General features: G+C 45.2%; 1 protein-coding gene across 3 annotated transcripts in view; it reads left to right on the plus strand.

The window, feature by feature from the left end:
• TMEM144 (transmembrane protein 144) overlaps positions 1 to 18686 on the plus strand; it is a 162288-nt gene that overhangs the window by 40956 nt on the left and 102646 nt on the right. For all 3 annotated transcript variants that reach the window (XM_078676992.1, XM_078676991.1, XM_078676993.1), the window contains exon 5: positions 8945 to 9025. In XM_078676992.1, the coding sequence (XP_078533118.1) occupies positions 8945 to 9025 (81 nt within the window). The remainder of the gene's footprint in view (positions 1 to 8944; positions 9026 to 18686) is intronic.

Below are 18686 nucleotides of genomic sequence, written 5' to 3' on the forward strand. Positions count from 1 at the left end.
GACGCTGAAGAACAGCAGCACGAAGACATCGCTTCTGAAGCAGAGGATTCAGCTTCTGGAGCAGAGTATCAATCCGCAGATGACGATCTTCCAGCTGGTCAACAGGTCGTGAGTACAGACGTCGACCCTGTTCACCCCACCATACCGGGACAGGCTTCGGTTCCACCTCCACCTTCGGGTCTAGGTGCACACCGACCAAAACCTTCACACGCCCGCCTTCTGGCTCGGCAGCGAAGAATATAAAAAAGCCTCCAGTCGACTCAGGCTCGAAAAGCGGAAGGTCCTTAAGCCAAAATTAACACCGGCACCAAAGCATCCTTCGGTACCCGAAAGCAAGTTCGGCACCGAAAGAGGTTCCCAATGCTACCGCACCAAAAACCACCCCGGTTCCGAAAAAAGTGGACCCGAAGACGGTTCTGGTACCGAAACATACTTCGGCTCCGAAGGTAGATGAGTCCAAACGTACTCAGGGAACAAAAACTTCAGATCCAAAGAGCACGGATCGTAAGAAAAAGTCTTCGGAACCGAAACCAAAACCTGCTCCAAAGACAATAGACACTGTAAAAGCTAAGCATTTCAGCCCCAAACCAAATAAATAGGTGCAGAAAAAGGATTTTCCAGTAGAAGAGCTTTTCAAACCTGACCCAAATCAAAAGACTCTTCATATTAATCCAAAGACTGGACATATCACATCAGTGCCTGAGGAAAATGGACTATCCTAAACCACCGCCAGTTCCTCTAAAAACGGTACAAAAGGGGGTGGTGATGGATGGAGCATCTGAACCAATCAAACACTCAAACCCAGTCAAGAGATCTGGGTTTAATCCATCACCGTTCTTTAGCCCACTCTGCCACCCTAGTTCAGACATGGCCATATGCAAATCAGTCTGACCCTGTGCCTCATGGGAACAGTTGAGCCTGAACTCCCAAGCCATGCCTTCACTGGACCGGAAACAAGCTTCCTAGGATCGGTTTCTGGCATTTCAGCCGTCTTCAGACAGGCTTGCTTGAATCCAGTGGCAAAGTGAGCAAGGGACTCACGTCTGAGCATACCCTGCCAACTTATGGGGTGGCAGAGTGGGCTAAAGAACGGTGATGGTTTAAACCCAGATCTTTTAACTGGGTGTGAGTGTTTGGTTCAGATGCTCCGTCCATCACCACCCCTTTTTGTACCGCTTTGTTCGTCATAAGTTGGCAGGGTATGCTCAGATGTGAGTCCCTTGCTCACTTTGCCACTGGATTCAAGCAAGCCTGGTTGAAGACGGCTGAAATGCCAGAAACCGGTCCTGGGAAGCTTGTTTCCGGTCCAGGGAAGGCATGGCTTGGCAGTTCGGGCTGAACTGTTCCCATGAGACACAGGGTCAGACTGATTTACATATGGCCATGTCTGAACTGGGGTGGCAGAGTGGGCTAAAGAACGGTGATGGATTAAACCCAGATCTTTTGACTGGGTCTGAGTGTTTGGTTCAGATGCTCCTTCCATCACCACCCCCTTTTGTACCACTTAGTTCCTCTAAAAAAGCATGCTCAATCTTTCCCAATAAGGATTCCTTCACCAGAAGTAGAAATACCAATAGATATTTCTCCTGTACATTCACCATCTAGTACACATAGTCTTATACCACAAGATGAGAATGATGAGGATAGCTACTCACAAGAGGTAGAGAGTGAACATCACATAGACGACATTAATGACCCAGATGATATTCCTGGACCATCAGGTGACTCATGGGAAGATTATAATGCACTAGATGCACCAGATCTACCAGATCTACCACAAGATGATGCATACACGTCTAGACCATCTCCCCCAGATGACACTATTGGGTTTACGCAGCTCATTCATAGAGCAGCTCTTTCCATGGAGTAGACTTGCTCACAGATCCAGTGGAAGAAGGCTTCCTAAAGGACGCATTACTGTCGTCTCATAAGACCACAACCACACATCCAATACTTAGTGGAGTGGTAAGACATGCACCCGAAATATTTAAAGACCCAGTCAGAACCAGGGTAATTAACCCCAGACTAGAAAAAAGTACAAGGCTGCTCCAACTGATCCAGCATACATTAAAGGACAGTTACCATTGGACTCACTAGTAGTGTCAAATGCCAGAAAAAGAGCTAACTCACAGACAACAGGGGATGCTCCACCCCCTGACAAAGAGTCTAAGCTTTTAGATGCTTCGGGAAAACGCACCATCTCACAAGCAGCCAATGTCTGGAGGATTGCTAACACTCAAGCTTTGTTAGCAAGATAAGATAGAGCTCATTATGATGAGTTAGAGTCACTAATGCAACACTTGCCAGAACAATAAAAAAACAGGGCTTCTGACCTAATGCAGGAGGGCAAGGTTATTACAAATACCTCCATACGCTGTGCACTAGACACGTCAGACACAGCCTCTAGAGCAATAAATACAGGGGTACTGTTGCATAGACATGCATGGCTACGCATCTCTGAGTTCAAACCAGAAGTACTAGCCAGTATCTTAAACCAGCCATCTGACCAGCAACATCTTTTCGGTCCAACAGTCGATAGTGCACTAGTAAAGATGAAAAAAGATACAGACACGGCAAAATCCATGGGAGCTTTACAAACACAAGCCCATAGACCTTCCTTTCGTCGCTCCTCATATAGGGGCGCCTCTAAGGGTTTCCAAACTGACAATACCTCCTCTTCTTACCATGCGCCCAACCAAACCTCGCCCAGTAAGGGATATTATAGACGAGGGTATAGAGGAAACAACAGTAAGGGCAGAGGTAGAGGAAACAATAATCCCAAAGCCTCTACTCCCAAACAGTGACTTCCCTTCCATCCCCCCAGACCATTCCACTCCTGTCGGGGGGTGGGGGGGGGGGGGTTACAACAGTTCCTACCTGTCTGGAACTCCATCACCACAGACAGGTGGTTAAGACAAATAATGCAGTCAGGTTATTGCCTGGAGCTCACTTCCACTCCTCCAACAATACCACCCAGGCAGCGTCCCATGTCACAAGAACACCTCATACTGCTAAGACGAGAGGTGGCATCTCTACTGCAAAAGAATGCAATAGAACCAGTCCCAAAACGACATCAAAACACAGGAGTTTATTCTCTATACTTTCTCATACCCAAAAAGGACGGGTCCCTCAGACCTATTTTAGATCTAAGGCCCCTAAACCTGTACATACAATCAGACCACTTTCAAATGGTCACATTACAACAGGTTCTACTGTTGCTAAAGAAAGGTGACTTCCTTGCCACATTAGATCTCAAGGACACCTACTTCCACATTCCCAACCATCAATCACACAGAAAGTACCTACGGTTCATTCTAGAAGGTCAACACTACCAATTCAAGGTACTCTCTTTTGGAGTAATAACAGCACCTCGAGTTTTCACAAAGTGTCTAGCCGTAGTAGCAGCACACTTAAGAAGGGACAACATTCATGTCTTCCTATATCTGGACGACTGGTTAATACAATCCAAGTCATACAACCAATGTGTACAGCACACGCATCAAAAGATATGCCTGCTACACAAACTGGGATTCACAGTAAATCATCTCCAACCGTCCCTGTCTCAGCAGTATCTAGGTGCTACAATAGATACCTCCAAGGCATTAGTGTACCCAAACCCAACAAGAACACAAAGTATGCAGGATCTTATCAAAAGATTCCAGCCACAACACTCACTACCAGCTTGAGTGTTCATGCAGCTAATAGGAATGATGCCGTCTTGCATTTTCATAGTACCATACGCAAGACTACAAATGCGCCCCATACAAGAGTACTTGGCAAGTCAGTGGAATAACAACAAATAACAGATCTGGTGGTGGTAGACGACCGGACATATCACTCTCTGCAATGGTGGAACACCAATCAATCAATCAATCATGGACATTTGTATAGCGCGCTACTCACCCAGTAGGGTCTCAAGGCGCTGGGGGGAAGAGGTCCGCTACTGCACGAAAAGCCAGGTCTTGAGGAGCTTCCTGAAGGAGAGGTGATCCTGGGTCAGACGAAGGTGGATGGGGAGGGAGTTCCATGTCTTGGCTGCCAGGTAGAAGAAGGATCTTCCTCCGGCGGTGGCTTTGCGGATGCGTGGTGCGAGGGCGAGGCTGGTTGATCGTAGCTGGCGGGTGGGCGCGTAGAAGGTCAGGCGGTTGTTGAGGTACTTGGGGCCCAGGTCGTGGAGGGCCTTGTGTGCGTGGGTGAGGAGCCTGAACGTGATCCTCTTGCTGATGGGGAGCCAGTGCAGGTCTCTCGGGTGACCGGAGATGTGGCTGTGTCGGGGGACGTCCAGGACGAGTCGTGCAGAGGCATTCTGGATGCGCTGGAGTCTTTTCTGAAGTTTGGCTGTGGTTCCGGCGTGGAGGATGTTTCCGTAGTCCAGTCGGCTGGTGACGAGTGCCTGGGTGACCGTCTTCTTGGTTTCGGTGGGGATCCATCGGAAGATCTTACGGAGCATGCGCAGGGTGTTGAAGCATGATGATGAGACGGCGTTGACTTGTCTGGTCATCGAGAGGGAGGAGTCCAGGATGAAGCCCAGGTTTCGTGCCTGGTCCGTTGGCTTAGGAGTGGTGCCCAGGGCAGGAGGCCACCAGGAGTCGTCCCAGGCGGAGGGTGACCCAAAAACCTTTCCAAGGGCCGGCCGTTTATTGAACCTGTTCCTCAAATGGTACTAATCACAGACACATCTCACAGGATGGGGAGCGCATTTACAATGACACACAGTACAGGGTACATGGACACTGCACCAAAAACTACTCCACATAAATCATCTGGAGTTACTGGCGATTTTTCTAGCTCTAAAATCGTTTCAGCATTACCTATCGAACAAAGCTGTACTAGTCCGGACTGACAATATGACAGCAATGTACTACATTCAAAAACAAGGAGGAACACACTTCCTACAGCTCTCCCGGCTGGCGCAGAGCATATGGAGGTGGGCCATTCCTCAGAACATTTTTCAATTAGCACAACATCAACCAGGAGTTCACAATCAAGTTGCAGATCTGTTAAGTCATCAGAGACAACAGATACACAAATGGAAATTTCATCATCAAGTTCTTCAGCCATTTTTTACAAAAGTGGGGTCAACCAGAGATAGATCTGTTTGCTAAAAAACACAACTCCAAATGCCCAAGCTTCGCCGCCAGATGCCCACACCCATTATCCAAAGGTAATGAGGTATGGATGAACTGGTCAAACAAATTTGCGTACACTTTTCCACCTCTCCCACTAATTCCATTAGTGGTACGCAAGCTACAGCAACATTCTCTCACGTTGATTCTCATAGCACCAACGTGGGCAAGAAAACCCTGGTACACCACGCTACTAGAGCTCTCAGTAGTACCACATCACAAACTAAAACTCTCCCCACATCTACTGACACAGAACCATGGAGAGATTATGCATCCAGACCCAATGCAGCTCAATCTAACGATTTGGCTCCTGAGGTCTTAGAATTTGGATATCTAAATTTACCACCCGATTGCATGAACGTCATAGAAGAAGCAAGACGCCCTACCACTAGAGCATGTTATGCAGCAAAGTGTAATTTGTTGTATATTGCACAAATAACAACATCAACTCTTTAGATGTTTCCATACAAAACATCATATGCTACCTGTTACATCTGCAAAGATCTAACTTAGGGTACTCCTCAAATAGGTTACATCTTGCTTCTATAGCAGCATATCTACAAAACAGTCAACATTTGTCATTGTTTAGAGTACCTGCAATCAAAACGTTTATGGAAGGACTCAAAAGAATAATTCCTCCCAGAATGCCACCCTCTCCAGTATGGAATTTAAATATTGTTCACACAAGACTTATGGGTCCTCCTTTCGAACGATTACTGTGATTTACAGTTCCTTACATGGAAAGTTGCTTTTTTAGTAGCTGTTACCTCACTTGGAAGAGTAAGTGAGATCAAAGCATTAACAATTCAAGAACCATTTATACAACTTCATCACAATAAAGTGGTTCTTAAAACAAATCCAAAGTTTCTGCCAAAGGTCTTTTCACCTTTCCACCTCAACCAATCTATTGAGTTGCCAGTATTTTTTTCCCAACCGCAAACAGTTGCAGAAAGAGCTCTACATACATTAGATGTAAAAAGAGCGCTTCTCTACTACATTGATAGGACAAAACCATTTCGTAAAACTAAACAACTGTTTGTGTCCTTTTCTCCTCCACATAATGGAAATCCTATTTCAAAATCAGACACTGCAAGATGGATTGTTAAGTACATTCAAATTTGTTACCAAAAACCTAAAATCACTCTATCCATTCCCCCTAGGGCTCATTCTACCCGTAAATTAGGGGAATCTATGGCATTCCTAGGAAATATACCATTATATGACATCTGTAGAGCAGCTACATGGTCTACTCCTCACACATTTACAAAACACTACTGTGTAGATGTGCAGGCAAAACAACAAGCAAGTGTTGGCCAGGCTGTACTCAAAACATTATTTCAAACTACTGCAACAGATGCGGGTGGTCGCCGCTAAGGGAGAAACTGCTGTGCAATCTATGAAATAGTGTGTGGTCTGCAGCCCATATGCCTCGAACGGAAAATGATACTTACCAGTATGCATCTGTTCTTGGCATGTAGGGCTGCAGAACCATACACGCCCACCCGCCTCCCCGGCTACCTGTATCTGTTCCAGTATTATCTTATTTAGATACACAACACATGGTCATTTTTATCTGTACTCCTACAACTCCATCATTTGCCCAATGGTGAAAACAATCTGAAGATGGAGTCGATGCCCATGCATACCACGATCTAAGGGAGGAGTCATCTAACAGACAAAGAATCTTCCAAGACAACAACAAAGTGTAATCATCCGGGCCCACCACCAGATGGTGATCTAATGCAATAGTGTGTGTTTCTGCAGCCCTACATGCCAAGAACAGATGCATACTGGTAAGTAGCATTTTCCTACCCAATACCTGTAGGCCAGCAACAGAACCGAAAACCTACACCTTGCCAACAGGCCTCTGGGTTGGATGGCAATTACAGGCCACATTCTACCAGTAAGATGTCCATAAATTCCAGTACCATTCAACAATATTGAGTTAATTTCACAATGTGAAATGCTTTATGCCAGCTCTGCATGCTTTAGAGAACACAAAAGCACTATACATGGGTATGCCTCTAGGGAGAACCATGTACTGTAACTTCGGCGATGGGCTGATGAGGCAATTCGGTGTGGAGGAGCAAACCTAGAATAGGCAGAGACAGGATAGGGTTTGGAGCCTCTTGTTTTGGAGAATGCCAGATGATCTCATCTGGGCTTCGCCATCCCTCAGCCCTCTCCTCCCTTCGTCGCCTTCCTCTGTATCTCAGGTGTTTACTTGTTCGTCTACAAGAACTCTCTTGCGTAGCCAACCCCATTCTGCTCTTCCTACTGCTGACAATTCCAGAGTTAAAAGGATTTCTCCCTAAAGTACCAACACAAAAATACCCTTCAGCAAATGGCCATAGATCTCAGCAGAAGTATCAAAGAATGAGAAGTTGCTCGATATGGCATCCCAATGCACTGTAGATCGCTTGCAAATTAAGTTTCACAGCACATATATACAAATACATAGTAAGTCCGTTTTGGTCCCTAGCACTGTTGAAGCTTTGTGTCTGAACTACCCATCTATTATGTACAGCTATCGACCCCATATGATGTATTGCACTCTTTTTGCTTGTCTCGTGATCTACCTTTAACGACCCTATCTGCATTACTCGTTTCTATAAGCTGCTCGGGAGGTCCTATGTGCACACAGTTGTAATTTCCATTCCCAGGTCCTACTGGATACATTGTGATATGCAGACACAGGGAATTGTTCAATCATCCTACAATCTTCCTGTTTTGGTTGTTTCTCCAAATAACCTGCATAACACAAGGAATACAATTTGAAAAGTCTCTGTACTATCCTCGAAGCTGCTGGGGGGGGCTCGTCCTAAAAATATGATTATTATAATTATTATTATGCTTTATATAGTGCTGCTTGTTGATATGTAGAAACACTGATGATTTTTGCAGATTTGGGCAGTATCAGTGTAGGCAAATACAATGAAGATTTACGTTTCTCGAGCTCGGTCCTCAAAACGACTTCACTTGAATGCATCCTTAAATAATTCTGTTTTTATAAGTTGTTTTCTTTTATAGTTGAGATTATGTCCTGTCTACCCAATTGGACTGTGAGATTCCTATAGTTTCAGCTTCTGAAGCCCAACTATTGGGGGTGAAGATGTTGCAGTACACAATAGGAGATCCCTGGCAGAGGTGTAGTGAAGTGCCAATCTTTGGCTATATCCACTGCATTTTCACATCCTTCGGAAATTGACTCCTCATTAAACCTCAACATGAGATTTGGCATCGCAAACCTAATCATTCAGAGAAGATTCAATCTGAAGAGAGAAGGAGACCGAACTATCCACTGAGTTCTGAACTTTCAAACATCCTGAGCACAAACTTGAGCAGTCATCCAAACCTGACAGGCTTCAAAAGAAACCCAGAGACAGTCAAAATGCATACTGAGGATTCCCACTTCAATTAATATTTGGTGTGAGGTGGGTGTAATAAGGGGCGCCGTTATCTGTAGTGTAGTGCAGATGATGCTGATGCTGAGTCACTGGACCAAGCAGTAGAAGGGGTCACTGCCAGCCCTTCATCCGCTGCAGTTAAGTCAAAAGGCCAGCCCACCAGAATTTGTATTGCAAGTGCCTGATTCAGGTAAGGCTTTGTGTTTACATTCTCCTACAGGAGTTGGGATGTGGGAGTTCGAAGGCATTCAGGTTGAGCAACACGGAGCCTTGCCTTGTATTATTTGTATGTGCTGTAAGCATTTTTAATAAAATTTATCAAAGGCAAAACTGCCTTATGCGATGAAACCTTGATTCTTCCTTAAATAAAGTGTTGCATGAAATGTTTAAAAACGTGTTTTAATCTTCCAGGTTTGGCATGTTTGGCATAGATGCTGAAGTGGTAGCAAAGCCGTATCTAAATTATATTGGAGCTGCACTTTGCTTCCTAAGGTAAGAATGTTATGTTTTTTTGGTATGCTTGTTTATTTTTCTTGGCCTTCTATTTTGTGTTTTCTTAAGGATTGTCTTATGGTACCCCTTTCAGTGAATAAATATATTTAAAATTCAGTTATATTTGCAAAACCTGAAAAACACTGAAATTCGCTCCTTATGGTTGTGTAAATTAACCATAACTCGCACCCCATCAGGTGCTGATTATGGCCTTATGCATGACCGCACAAGCATAAGTTTACTAGACCAAATGGGTCCCCTTTGTGGATTTCATAAAAGATGTAATCCCAGAAGAATACTTACATACTTAACATTAAAATACTCCAGAGTTGATTTATACTCAATAGCATACAATAATGTCACCCCCAGGTTTTTTACCTTATCTTTTGGGTAGGGAAGCGGGCCAAACTCTGGAGGCCACAGCATGAGGTTCCAGAAGTTGGTGTTTTTGCCAAAAATTAGGACTTCAGTCTTGGTAGCATTAAGCTTCAAACAGTTAGTGGACAACCAGTTCCCCACCTGGAGAAGACATGTGTGGAACTGGGCTGCCATTTCATCTGGAGAGCCTGTCACTGAAACCACAATCTAGGTATCATCTGCATATGAAATAGCAGAGAAACCCAAACATCTAATTAGCCTTGCCAGTGGGACCACATAGACGTTAAAGAGGGTAGGGTTTAATGACTAGCCCTGTGGCACCCCACATGGCAGTGTGAAATTCAGCGACTTGTGCTCAGCAAGAGCCACAAACTGTTCCCCCCCCGACAGAAACAATTTTAGAAGATCAAGTGCTTTTTCTCTGATACCAATACCCTCCAGCAATTGCAATAATTTCTGATGGTTAACCGTATCAAATGCTGCAGAGAGGTCAAGCAGCGCTAGTACTGCATCGCCTCCTGCATCAACGGTCAGCCTAATCATCTCCGAGGCAAAAATCAGTGCCAGTTCCGTACTGTGTTGCTTTCTGAAACCAAACTGAAAATTATCTAGGCAATCGTGCTTTTTCAGATAATCCGAGATGAATTCATAGCTTTTTCCACCATCTTTGTGGGCATTGGGATTCTGGAGATTGGCCGATAATTGTTAGGGTCTGCTCCATCCTGATTAGCTTTCTTAAGGAGGGGAAGAACGGACGCCAATTTCAAATTAGCTGGAAAAATACCGGTGAAAAACATTTGATTAAAAATGAGAGTCAGATGTGGGGCAAGAACCTCTGCCAGAAGATGAAAAATTTTAGGTGGAGAGGGATCAAGGGGGGACCCGGATTTGGTAAACATCATGAGATTAATGACTTCCTCTATTGTTAATAGGGGAAAGGAGAGAACTTCATGCGGATCACTCTCATCAGCGGATACCGGAGAGGTTTCCATTTCCCCCAAAGCCGCACCAGGAGACCCTAGAGGTGACAGCATTCCTAGGGCGGCACTCTGTGAAAACCTACTATAGACTACTTTCACTTTGTCTTGAAAGAAAGTGGCTAGGGAGTTACAAAATGTTTAATTTGATGATAGAATGGTCTCCTCAGGGCATTTGGCTAATTTATTCACTGTCGCAAAAAGTTCCTTTGAAGAATTCTTTGCCGTTAGAATGGCTTGAGTGAAGTAAGACGCTTTCTCCTTATGTGCTAACTTTTTGTAGTCAAGTAAGGCTTGTTTATAGACCAACTTGTTGTTAGTTTCCAACTTTTCTTAGTATGGGAAAAGATTAAAGAAGAGCAGGTAAAAACCCTTAAAACATGCAAGTTAGTAGGTTTGCACAGACTCAAAAGGGCATTCCAGCTTTGGAACTATTGGTTATCGCAACCTCCAGCTCCTGCATGTAGATCTGCAGAAAGGTGGCAAAATATGGAAATTGCTAGTATTCAAGTCCTAGTATAGTATTGGCCCTGGCATAATCAGAGAGGCTATTATCAATGCTCTTATATAATGAGATTGCTGCCATAGTTTGTTGCCACACTACATGACACTAAAGGAATGAGTGGATTGTTTTACATAGCAAGCTGATTTATGAAGCAACCTGTCTCATTAACAAGTAGATATTGTATTAAATTTCACAACTCTGGTTAGGTAAGATACTTCAAGACAATGTGCTTAAAATGTATAGTCTTCCAAAACACCAGTTCATCACATTTTCAATATTGATTCATTTTAATGATCTCCTGATAGTTATATGTTCCTGATTTGTTTGTGTTAATGCTCTCCTGATAATTATTTGTTCTTAATTGATGTCAATGATGCTGCTAAATGCATTTTAGGTATATCACATTCTTTTTCTGGCAGAGTAACATTTATATATATTTTCATTTATTACATCGAACATTTCATTGGATCTGTGAGAGCAAATAACATATGATTGTCCCAGCTGTTAAGAAAGAAACACATTCTTTTTTAGGAGTCATAAAAAAAGGCACTAATGAAAATTTAATGAACTTGTGTATTGGTATAGGATATACTATAAATACATGTTCAAGGCATATGAGCTGCAGATTACACACTATGCATAGATGGCCACCTTGTGTTGGGCCCGGATGTTTGCAGTTTGTTTTGTTGTAGAAAGTCTTTCGGAGTCACGAGATAGGTGACTCCTCCTTAGGATGATACTGCACATGGGCATCGGCTCCATCCCCAGATTGTTTTTTTCCGCCACCGGGCTCGGATGTTTTCCAGCGCTCCGTATTGGAACCGATTTCCTTTGGCGCGCAATCCTCACCAAAAACTTCAAAACTTGGTTTCAAACGCCTTCCAGACGACGCTAATCTTCAAACATCGAGGATCTTGATTCCGGTCGTCGTCGACTGCCTTCGGGCCTACCTAGGCCTCAACTCTAGCTAATGGAAAGGACGCCATTTAAAAAGTGTCCTCAATGTGGGTCGAAGTTTACCCACCCCGACCTGCATGAGGTGTGTAACCTCTGTCTCTCTCCGGAGCACGAGGCAAAAGACTGTTCAGCTTGTGCCTCTTTCCGCTCCAAAAAGACTATCCGGGACCGAAGAGCGAGGAGCACAATGGCTCATAGATCTTCAGCTCCGATTCCGGACGACATCTTCGAGGAGGGCGTCAACAACCCTGAACAGCACGACATCGACGGCAGCTCCGAAGCGGACGATTCAGAAGTCGAGGACATCACTCCAGCGCAGCGGGTCGTAAGTAAGACCGTCAACCTCGACCCCTCCTCGACACAGAAGGCCCCGGTCACACCCTCGCCCTCCAGCTCGGGTGCACACCGTCAAACCGCTTCTACTGCCCCACCTTCGGGCCCGGCTAAGAATCTAACCAAGCCTTCAGGCACTCGAGGTCGAGTCGACCTTCACAAGGTGCCGGTGCACACATACCGGCACCGAAAAAGACCACGGCCCGACTTCCAAGTAATCGGCACCGAAGCATACAACTACACCTTTGGCACCGAAAGCCAGGCCGGAACCAAGCAAGCCCGCTTCGGATTCCAAAACGCCACTGGAACCGAAAAGATCATCGTATCCGAAAAGGTAATCGGATCCAAAACCTATACCGGAACCGAAAAAACACTGGGAAACGAAAAAAGCTTCGGAGCCGAAAAAGACGGCTGTCTCCCCAGTGAAAGACATTGCCAAAAAACCAAAGCAAGCCATCTCGGTGCATAAGACTTCCTCTGCACCAAAAGAATAATCCCCTGCTGTGGATTTATCCTACCCAGACCCTTCTCAAAAGACTCTGGCCAAGGACCCAGTCACTGGACACCTAGTTTTGGCTACAAAGAAGCGATCACTGGACACACCAGCTCCAGCTCCACATTCAAAGAAAAAGGACATGGCTACCTCTCCCTTAAGACTGCCTTCCCCTTCTCTTTCACCTGTACCATCACCACCACCACAGCATTCTCCAGCATCTCCTATCACAACACACAGGGATGATAGATCTGATGATATGGGGGGGTAACACACCTGATCCAACAACGCCCACGGGATCCCCAGACCCGTGGGACAATTATACTACCCCAGATGTCCCAAATGTCCCTCAGGATGACATATACTCCTCAAGGCCTTCCCCACCAGAAGACACTATAGGGTTTAACAAATTAATTCACAGGGCTGCACATTATCATGGTGTAGACATTTATACAGACCCTGTTGAGGAACACTTCCTTATGGAAACATTCGACAATGCACAAAGGTCTTCATCTCTCTTGCCCATGCTTCAAGGAGTGGTCAATCATGCTACTGAAGTCTTCAAAGACCCAGTCAGAACTCGGGTCATTAATCCTCGGATACAGAAAAAATATAAAGCTTCCCCATCAGACCCAGCATATATTAAAGGCCCAGTACCACTAGACTTACTTGTAGTTTCCAACGCACGCAAGAGAGCAAACTCACAAACTTCAGGGTGAGGCTGCACCACCAGACAAAGAGTCTAAGCTACTTGACGCTTAGGCAAAAGAACAGCGTCTCAAGCAGCAAACATGTGGCGTATCGCCAATACACAGGCACTGCTAGCCAGATATGACAGGGCACATTACAATGAGCTAGATTTACTAATGAGGTACCTCCCTGACAAGTACAAGGACAGAGCAAACAAGCTCATCCAGGAGGGTAAAAACATCAAATACCTGCCAGCCTGGGAAAACATTACATCAGACAGGTGGGTGCTCCAAATAATTCAATCAGGTTATGGTCTGGAACTAACATCTACACCACAAACATACCACCCAAGCAACGTCCAATGTCACAGGAACATTTAACATTGCTCAGACAGGACAGGTAATATCCCTCCTGCGGAAAAATGCAATAGAAGTAGTTCCAGAGCATCAGAGAAACAAAGGAGTATACTCCCTATATTTCCTAAAACCAAAGAAGGACGGATCTCTAAGACCCATCCTAGACCTCGGACCTCTAAACATTTACATTCAGTCGGATCATTTTCATATGGTCACACTACAACAAGTCCTCCCATTACTGGTATTAAACTACTTCCTTTTCACTCTAGATCTCAAGGACGCCTACTTTCATATTCCCATCCACGCATCACACAGAAAATATCTCAGATTTGTGGTAGACTGACAACACTACCAGTTCAAAGTGCTCCCATTCGGAGTCACAACAGCGCCAAGGGTGTTTACCATATGCCTAGCAGTAGTAGCGGCACACCTAAGAAGACAACACATTCATGTCTTCCCATATTTGGACGACTGGCTCATTAAAAGCCAGCTCACACAAACAGTGTGTGCAAAACACTCAAGCTACTATTCAACTGCTTCACGACTTGGGATTCACAGTAAATCACGTCAAGTCGCACCTGCACTCCTCGCACATACAACAATACCTCGGCGCTACAATAAACACCCAACTAACACTAGCTTATCCCTCTCCAGCCAGGATAACAAGTGTACAAACTCTCCCAACAAAATTCAAACCACAACACTCGCTACCAGCTCGAGTGTTCGTGCAACTCATAGGAATGATGGCATCTTGCATATCTGTAGTACCTCACGCAAGATTGCAAATGCGTCCACTTCAAGAGTGCCTAGCACGCCAATGGAACCAGGCTCAAGGTCACTTAACAGACCTAGTGTTGGTAGACGGTCGGATTCCTCGTTCTCTGCAATGGTGGAACACCAAAAACCTTTCCATGGGACAACCGTTTCTAGAGCCAGTTCCCCAAATAGTCATGACAGCAGACGCATCGCTCTCCGGCTGGGGAGCCCATCTACTGCAGCACACCACGCAGGGCAGGTGGACACCGCATCAAAAATGACTCCATATCAATCATTTGGAGTTGCTAGCCGTGTATCTAGCTCTGAAAGCATTTCAAACTCAAGTGTCAGGCAAGGCTGTCTTAGTCCGCACAGGCAATATGACAGCTATGTACTACATAAACAAACAAGGGGGGGGGGACACACTCTCTGCAGCTCAGTTAGCTCAGCAGATATGGAGATGGGCTATACTGCTAAAAAATCTTCCGCTTAGCCCAACACGTCCCAGGAGTACAAAACACTATCGCAGATCTGCTAAGTCGACAAACACAGCAGATCCACGAGTGGGAGCTTCACCCGCAAGTTCTCCATCCGTTCTTTCAAATGTGGGGACAACCTCAGATAGACCTCTTTGCCACCCACGAAAACGCAAAATGCCCAAACTTTCCCACACCCATTGTCCAAGGGCAATGCGATATGGATGAACTGGTCAAGACTATTTGCGTACACTTTTCCTCCTCTCCCACTACTAGCCTTAGTGGTGCGCAAACTACAACAACATTCCCTGACACTCATTCTAGTCGCTCCAACTTGGGCCAGACAACCGTGGTACACCACGCTGCTGCAAATGTCTGTGGTGCCACATCAAAAACTAAATCTATCGCCAAGCCTACTAACACAGAACCACGGAGAGATGAGACATCCGGACCCAACTCCGCTCAACCTAGCGATCTGGCTCCTGAGGTCATAGAGTTTGGTTACCTCAACCTTCCTCCAGAAAGCATGAAGATCATTAAAGGAGCTAGACGTCCCACTACCAGAGCATGCTATGCTGCTAAGTGGAAACGCTTTGTCATATACTGCCAAAATAACCAAATAGATCCCTTAGACGTGTCTATACAACACATCATAGGATATCTTTTACACCTTCAAAAGTGTAACTTAGCTTATACGTCTATCAGACTACACCTTGCTGCTATTGCAGCATACTTACAAAACAGACAACATATGTCTCTGTTTAGAGTACCAGCTATTAAAGCTTTCATGGAAGGACTCAAAAGTATAATTCCTCCCAGAACGCCACCAGCACCAGTGTGGAACCTAAACATTGTTCTTGCAAGGTTAATGGGTCCTCCTTTTGAACCACTACATAAATGTGAATTGCAATTCCTAACTTGGAAAGTAGCTTTCCTGGTAGCAATTACTTCTCTTAGAAGAGTTTGTGAACTACAAGCATTTACCATTCAAGAACCCTTTTTTCAAATGCATCATGACAAAGTGGTTCTTCGTACTAATCCCAAATTCTTGCTTAAAGTCACTTCACCAATCCATCTAAATCAATCCATTAAGCTGCCTGTATTCTTCTCGCAGCCTCAAACAGTTGCAGAAAGGGCTCTACACATCTTAGACTTTAAAAGAGCACTGCTGTACTATATCGAAAGAACACAATCGTTTCGTAAAACAAAACAACTTTTTGTGTCTTTTTTGCCACCACATAAAGGCAACCCTATATCAAAATCAGGGATCGCCAGATGGATAGTTAAATGCATACAAATTTGTTACCAAAAAGCAAAACGCACGTTAACAATTCCTCCAAAAGCCCACTCAACAGTAAAGATGAGGGCTTCAATGGCATTCTTAGGGAACATCCCCTTAGATGACATATGCCAAGCATCTACATGGCTTACACCGCACACATTCACAAAGCATTATTGTGTAGATGTGCAAACTAAACAACAAGCCACTGTGGGCCAGGCTGTATTAAAAACACTGTTTTAAACAACTGCAACAGATACGGGTGGTCGCCGCTCGGTGTGGGTACTGCTATACAATCCATGCATAGTGTGTAATCTGCAGCTCATATGCCTCGAACGGAAAATGCTACTTACCAGTATGCATCTGTTCTTGGCATGTAGAGCTGCAGAGTTACACACGCCCACCCGCCTCCCAGGGCTACCTTTATCTGTTACAGTACTATCTTAATTAGATACAAATCACATGGACATCACTACTTCTTGTACAGCTCCATCACTTCCCTAATGGCGAAAAACAATCTGGGGATGGAGCCGATGCCCATGCGCAGTATCATCCTAAGGAGGAGTCACCTATCTCGTGACTCCGAAAGACTTTCTACAACAAAACAAACTGCAAACATCCAGGCCCAACACTAGGTGGCTATCTATGCATAGTGTGTAACTCTGCAGCTCTACATGCCAAGAACAGATGCATACTGGTAAGTAGCATTTTCCTTTCCTGCAGTAAAGGGCAAAGCATACTGTGGTAAAAACGACTGCTTCTCTGTTGATTTACTTTATCACTAATAGGGCGTAGGGACATGTGATACACCCAATAACCTTTTTCATTATTAAAAAGTTACAAAAAGAAGTAGTGTAAAACCAACTCCTATTGAATTGTTAGACCTTTGGGTAAATTGTAGTGATGAGCTTGTATCTTTTCACCACACAGAAAGCAAACCATTTAAGGATGGTGCAAGAGAACCCTGTATGTAGTCTGGGTGGAATGTGACATTCTGGACTTGTGCTATTCTGAAAAGGTGTCTGTGGAATTCAAAACACTTGATCAGCTGCTATTTCTGGAGAGTGCATGGCACTGTGAAATTGCGAATGATTGCATGTTCGCCTCCTATCTTGTATGGATGTTCATGTACAGAGTTCTATTGGTTCTTAACAGTTGAAATCGATATACCGCTCACCCAGTCCACTCAATTACTGTTACTACAGTGGCATTTTACGAAGCTTACTGAATTCCAGAAAATTGGATGCCAGTTGAATGAGCGAAGACAGAACATTCCATAAAAATTGCCCCTCAACCTGGAATATCTGCCACCACAGCTCTCCAGCTTAATGTTTGGAACTATAAAGACTGGGGAAGAAGATCTCAGTTGACATAGGGGAGCATATTTGTTAAGCTTTTTTTGAGAGGAAAGACAGTGAAGACTCATACATTTTAGGTCTCGCTGAGCCAGTGCATGCGCTGCTCGGAGAGACTTTAGTAGGTGAGTTTTCAAAGTGCTACAGGCTGGCCTAGCATTTGCGTTCACGCGAGCGTGCATGCGCGAACCGCAGCCTTCAGCGCCATCTGTCTTTCCTCTCGCTTGCTCCCTGCCTCCGCCCCTCCCCCGCTGCGTCTCCCTTTTGCCGTCTTGTATATCGCGCTGCCCTTCTTTACCTCTCTATGCCCCCTGTATCCCTCTTTACACTGTGCTCCCACTTCTACCCTTATGCCTACTTGTGTGTATCTATGGACCCCTGATGGCTTCACTGCACCATTATCCGCCACCCTGTATATCACGGTTGCACGCCGCATAGTGCGAGTAGGACCGGCATTACATGGTGAGCCTTCTTCCCCTCGAAGCATCCACTGATCACTTTCACTTTTGCCGCTTAACTCCCTTCTCCCCCTTCCTCCCTCACATCGCACACCACTCGCCAGCCTCGGCGCGATCACTTGCACTTTTGCACTTGCCTCCCTTCTCACCCTCCCTCCCTCACATCGCACACCACTCGCCAGTCTCGATCCAGCCTCGATCTAGTATGCGGGTAGGGCCGACATTACATGGTGAGCCTTCATCCCCTCGAAGCATCCACTGTCCTCCTTCACCATTTCAAGTTGGTGCTGCCGATAGTGGGGAAACTACGTAGGACGTTTCTTGCATGGCGCTATTTAGGGCCGCATATGCAGGCCAGCGTCCGCTCTGACAAGGGGAGCCCTCATGCTCCCCCGTTGGATAACTTCTGGGAATCCGCTCGGGAACCGCTGGACTTGTTGGAATCATCTGCTCCGGTGATCAGGAGTCTAGCTGTGTCCTTTTTACTTCCACCCGTCCGTAGCAGTTTGGTCTGTAGCCTTTGTGGTCACAATTTCTGAGTGAAAATTCAGACACTGGTGAGTCATTTTTTGGTTTCTGTTGATTTTTATTTTGTGTGGATTGTCCCAATGTGACCCACCGTGTTTTATCTCGTATTGACTAGCTGGG

This window comes from Lissotriton helveticus, chromosome 2_1 (assembly GCF_964261635.1).
Source record: "Lissotriton helveticus chromosome 2_1, aLisHel1.1, whole genome shotgun sequence".
Taxonomy (NCBI): Eukaryota; Metazoa; Chordata; class Amphibia; order Caudata; family Salamandridae; genus Lissotriton; species Lissotriton helveticus.